At 41.2% G+C, this 5,845-nt stretch overlaps 1 protein-coding gene across 1 annotated transcript; it reads right to left on the minus strand.

Moving 5' to 3' along the window:
* Positions 1-447: 447 nt before the first annotated feature.
* Positions 448-5,569, minus strand: SAT1 (spermidine/spermine N1-acetyltransferase 1). Its single transcript, XM_075854063.1, has 6 exons — positions 5,320-5,569; positions 4,749-4,800; positions 4,397-4,480; positions 3,460-3,561; positions 2,017-2,057; positions 448-669 (listed from the first exon to the last, which is right to left on the minus strand). Exons 1-6 carry the CDS (start codon positions 5,383-5,385, stop codon positions 499-501), a joined length of 516 nt encoding a protein of 171 aa, XP_075710178.1. The 5' UTR covers positions 5,386-5,569; the 3' UTR covers positions 448-498.
* Positions 5,570-5,845: the final 276 nt, after the last annotated feature.

Here is a 5,845-nt window from a genome sequence, read left to right on the forward strand (position 1 = left end):
ATCTGTATGATATCCGGTTGTATAAATATAAAAAAAACACAATTTAAAAAAAACAAAAAAAAAAAGTGTGAGCTTTAAGAGCTTCAGCCCACTGGTTGGAGGGCTCGACCATAGTAGATATAGACAAAGTACACAGTGCGATAGTGGTCAGAACCCTTAAACAAAGACACCAAGAACCAGCTAGAACAAATGCTGCTCTTTAATTAGTAAAAACAGGCTAATTATACAAAAACCTTAAATACCAGTGTGTACATTGTACACAATCACATGACTTACAAGAATGAAGTTATATATACACACACGTAACTGAGGATCTTATGTCTGGAGGGCTCAGAACAGTCTTGGGTCATTAAGGAAATTCGTGAAGAGCAATAATCTCATGCTACAATGCCACTGGTACTAAAGCTTCTGGATTAGTCACCATGTAAACACTACATAACAAGCAAGCAACGAAAAGCATTTTTATTTTTAACAATCTGCTCTTGGAGATATTGGGCTTCACTCCTCAGCTGCCATCTTACACAAGTACTCCTTGTCGATTTTAAAGAGGCGCCAGCCTTCTTCCGTAGATAGATCGGACGCTCCACGTCTCTTGTAGAACCGGATGGATGGCTCATTCCACTCTGCTACCAGGAAGTGCATACTGCTACAGCGACACTTCACAGCAATCTGGTGAGAAACAGCAAGTCAGCTAAGTGTCTAACACGGGCCACCAAAGGTCATTTGTTTTAGGTATCTTAGAAAACAAAAAAGGATCCAACACATTTGGTTGTACATTGACTAAATAAAGGGCCTAGACGTTCGCATCCCAAGAAGGGTGTTTATTCACCAGTACATGAGCCTAGAGTAGCCGAGTGGTTCTGCCCTTTCATTTCAGCAACCGACCCCCACTGATCAATACTTCAGATATGTCTGACATATCGAAATTTCCATTGCTCTTTAGGCTGGATTCACACGAGCACGTTACGTCCGTAATTGACGGAACGTATTTCGGCCGCAAGTCCCGGACCGAACACAGTGCAGGGAGCCGGGCTCCTAGCATCATAGTTATGTACGATGCTAGGAGTCCCTGCCTCGCTGCAGGACAACTGTCCCGTACTGTAATCATGTTTTCAGTACGGGACAGTAGTTCCACGGAGAGGCAGGGACTCCTAGCATCATACATAACTATGATGCTAGGAGCCCGGCTCCCTGCAGTGTGTTCGGTCCGGGACTTGCAGCCAAAATACGTTCCGTCCATTACGGACGTAACGTGGTCGTGTGAATCCAGCCTTAAAGTACCAGTAGTAACCCCCTTGCCACTGAAACCAATTTTTCCCTCTGCCTTCCAAGAGCTGTAACGTCAGTCAACAGCCATATGAGGGCTTTTTTGCAGGATGCGTTAAGTTTTAATGGCAACATTTAATATACCATATAATGTACTGAGAAACTTAAAAATGTTGTGGTATGGGATGAAAACCAGCAATACCTCCATTGTTTTGGCATACGTTACTTTTTAATCATTTATTCTATTTTTTTTAGGGAGGCAAAACAAAAAAATAAAAAAAAAAATACTCAATTGTGTTTTTATAGTATGCTCACTGCAGGTTGAATAGGAACTACACTGATGAAACTGTAGTTACTCTTTAAATAAGGTTATGTTGTAATAGTTGCAATTGTTATGGACGCTGCAACCCCCACTAATTGCTAGGGGGAAAGGCTGCAGCAATCAGAGCCATGTGCCCTATTGACTCCCAACATCAATTCAGGAGAGATGAAGACAAACCATAGACTAACAGCCTGGCTTCATCTCTCCCAGTGAACCGCAGCGCGTAGAAGGACAGCGCGTGCGTATTTACAGCACACTGACCCCCACCAGTACAATGCTGATATGTTAGATGTTAGTAAATGGGTGTTTCAGGGTTTTGGCAGGAATTTTTAAAGGATGTTTCGTTTCAGTGTAGCGGTGCACAAGCAGGTAAGCTATCCATGTCCATTTCAGAACCATTTAGATTTAAAAAAAAAAATAATAATCACCTGACTCAGGTGCTTGAATATGTCAGATCCAATTCCTGACCCTATGAGAAGGAAAACAAAGACAAAATGAACAAACCTTAACCCCTTAATGACCAGCCTATTTTGGACCTTAATGACCAAGCCATTTTTGACGTTTTTCCATCGTCGCATTCCAAGAGCTATAACTTTCATTTTCGCGTCGACATAGCTGTATAAGGTCTTGTTTTTTGCGGGACAAGTTGTATTTTTTAATAGCACCATTTTGGGGGACATTATTTATTGATTAACTTTTATTTGGGGGGGGGAAATAGAAAAAACCTGAAATTTCGCCACTCTTTTTCGTGTCTTAAATCTACGCAGTTTACCGTGTGATATAAATAACACAATAACTTTATTCAGCGGGTTGTTACGATTGCAAAGATACCAAATTTGTATAGTTTTTGTATATTTTACTACTTTTACACAGTAAAAACGCTTTTTTTTCAAAATTATTTGCTTTTGTGTCTCCATATTTGAAGAGCCGTAACGTTTTTATTTTTTCGCCGATGCGCTTGTATGAGGGCTTTTTTTTTGCGGGAAGACTTGTAGTATTTATTGGTGCCATTTTGGAGTAGATGCGACTTTTTGATCACTTTCACATTTTTTTTAAGTCAGTATTCACAGAAAACAGCAATTTTTCCATAGTTTTTTATTAAATTTTTTACGGCGTTTACTGTGCGGATTAAATAATGTAATAGATTTATAGTCGGGGTCGTTATGGACGCGGCGATACCAAATATGTGTAACTTTTTAACTTTTTTTAATAGTAAAGGAGTTTGTAAGGGGAAAAGGTGGGTTTTTCATTTTTTTCACATTTTTTTTTAAATTAACTTTATTAAACTTTTTTTTCACTTTTTTACTAGTCCCATTAGGGGACTATAATATGCGATTCTGCGATCACATTTATAATACACTGCAATACTTTTGTATTGCAGTGTATTACTGCCTGGCCGTTTAACACGGACAGGCATCTGCTAGGTCATGCCTGCGGCATGACCTAGCAGGCATTCATGACAGGCAGACCTGGGGGCCTTTATTAGACCCCCGGCTGCCATTAGAGACACAGACACTCTGCCATCATATCGCCGGGTGTCTGTGAGATGAGAGGGAGCTCCCTCCCTCTCCAAATCCACTCAGATGCGGTGCTCGCTATTGAGCACCGCATCTGAGGGGTTAAACGTGTGAGATAGATACTAATATCGATCTCACCCGGCAGAGCAGGGACGCCCCCAGCTGCCTCTAGCAGCTGAGAGCAGGGAGATCTGACAGCTCCCTGCTCTGTTTACTTATTCCGATGCCGCGACGTAAAAAGTCTATGGCATCGGAATAAGGCCTGTTAGTGACTGACGTAGAAACGCGACGGGCCGGTCACTAACGGGTTAAAGCTACAATTACAGAAAAGTGAAGAAAAAAAAACAAACATACCTCTGAACTCATTCATTACAAAGAAGTCTTCAAGATAGAGAAGCTTCCCTATCCATGGGTCATATGTGAAGTAGTACATAGCAAACCCAACAATTGTATATCCTGTTAAAGAAGAACATTACTCATTTAGAATGCAACCCAAAAATAAACAGTGCCAACAGTTGATGCCACTCCATACAGACAAATACTACAAGAGTCAAAATTCACACATTGTAGTATTCATGTACTTAATGTGGCATGACATCCATCATAGGAAATCTCAATATATTGCTTTCACACGGCAGTTCAGAATAGTAATCCACAGCGCCATACACTTCATCTCCCCAAAAAAAAAAATACATACAGTTTGGTTATTGAACGCTTAATCAAATTTTGAAAATGGATATAGACAGGAGAGAAAAAGCATTTAGGCCTTTGTATATTTAAAAAAAAAAAAAAAGTTAATGCCCACGCAAAGGAAATGCAAGGCGGAAAGAGGGTATTTTTTTTTTTATTTTTTTTATAGGCAACACTGCCCCCTAGGTCAAATTTTCAAGTTCGTAACAGATTGCTCTTGAAGGAAATGGTGGAGCATGTTCCGCAGTCGTAATGAAAAACTCAGTGTTCTCCACTAAGAAACCTCATCAGCTGCACACGTTTTCTGATCTACCGTGTTATTCTTGAATGGATGCCCCTAGTGGCCTTACCTCGTTTCATGCTCATCTATGTTATTGTGTAACGGATCTTTTAGTTACCTCCCCGCCCACCCATGTACACGGAAGGGCCATCCATGTACATGGCGAAGCTAGAGACTGTAACCTGAAGATTGGGGACAAATTAAAGAGAAAATGTGATTTAAAAAAATATTGCAACCGCTTACAAATAGGGTCAATACAAGAAAAGCCACAAGGCTCAGAAAACAAGTCATAAGGAAAAGCTAAAGAAAGTAACTGGTTACCATCAACAGTCTGGTTCTCTTTTGGTACTTCAGCAACAAGACAGTGGTAGAAAGGATGTTCTCCAAAGCCGTCTTCTAAAAGATCTGAACAGGGAAGAAAACGCATTAGCTTTGCATGCTACAAAGACGTGGTAAGCAGACAGCCCTCCCCTCCCCCACACAATGTTCCATTTTATTTATCTAAGCAGTGTTACTAAGGCTCATGGAACCAGATTGGCAGGGTGCCCATTCCAGGATCATCCAAGCAAAACAAGTCTGCAGCTATACAAAGCCTAAAAATAACTGTACAAGTCCGCAGGTGCCATTACAACTTGGTCTAAGAAATCCAGAGAAGAACGAACTTGTTCTATACCTTTCTCAGTTAGCACTACTTGGTTCTCCATATCTTCGTATTTGGCCAATTCCTAAAAAAAAATAAAAAAATAAAAAGTTAATATGCAAAAAATAAAAAAAAAAGTTGTGTCTGGCATAAGAAAACATTGTTTAACGGAGCCCCACGGGCTGATGAGGGAGGACAGTCGCGGTACATCACCGCCGGATATGTTGGCACTATATGAAACCGGAAAGGAACAAGAACTTGAACTACAACGCAGATCATTGTGATATTGGCCATACTAAGCGGAAGTCCCTTGGGAAGGATTACTACAGGAGACAGATCATTTCTCACTGCAGCAGGAAGATACATACATGTCCCATTCAGTAAGAGGGCAGCTTCACAGCTGGCATCCGACGCCCGGGGGGGGGGGGGCAGTGTCAGGGGAGGAGGGGTGGATTGGGTGACATGAAAGAGCCTTTGTCTATTGGAGAGACTCCATAGCCTTCATAAAACAAGTGCATGCTAACAGAACACACCTAATTTCAATCAAATAGAATCCAGCGAGAAAAAAAAAAAATGCCGGCACCGCATAATTACGTCAATGCACCTTTATGAGTCGCAATATGTCTTTACAGTCTCCGGGCACGGCAGATCGTATAACATAATTGGCCATTTTCGTCTCTTGTTCTTTTTTCCTTTTCTCACAAGTCCTCTGTACGTGAAGAGTAGTAGAAGGTGTTTCTTCATTCGCTTCCCAGGGGCTTCCGCTCCTTAGTCAGTCTGGGACCCTGACCCGGCAGAGACTCCACGAACAAGCCACTATGCTCTGCAAACTTCAACGACGAAGTATTAAGGGGGAAACCTGTAGCTGCCTTATTTATAGACGTTGTATCTACTCTAGTACCGCCCTCCTCTGTATATTAGCCAATGATAATAGAATTGCATAACTACTTCTTGAGCCCGCACATTACGCTATGAGCGCTGACGTCACGGATCCCGGAAACTGTGACTCATGAGTGATATTTTCGGTAGCATTTTAGCGCCACATAGTGGCAGTCTTTTGTCTTAGCACGCTTTAAATACTGCAGTCTAGTGAAATTTATAAATGTGTATAAGCTATATATATAATTTAA

This window comes from Rhinoderma darwinii, chromosome 2 (assembly GCF_050947455.1).
Source record: "Rhinoderma darwinii isolate aRhiDar2 chromosome 2, aRhiDar2.hap1, whole genome shotgun sequence".
NCBI lineage: Eukaryota > Metazoa > Chordata > Amphibia > Anura > Rhinodermatidae > Rhinoderma > Rhinoderma darwinii.

Bases quoted from the DNA above. Each gene is read 5' to 3' on its own strand.
- SAT1 (XM_075854063.1), bottom strand. From the start codon at position 5,385: ATGGCCAATTATGTTATACGATCTGCCGTGCCCGGAGACTGTAAAGAC. The intron at 3,562-4,396 runs GTAACCAGTTAC...CTTCTTTAACAG, and splicing joins AGAGAACCAGACTGTTGATG to GATATACAATTGTTGGGTTT. The intron at 670-2,016 runs GTGATTATTATT...GTTTCTCACCAG, and splicing joins TATTCAAGCACCTGAGTCAG to ATTGCTGTGAAGTGTCGCTG.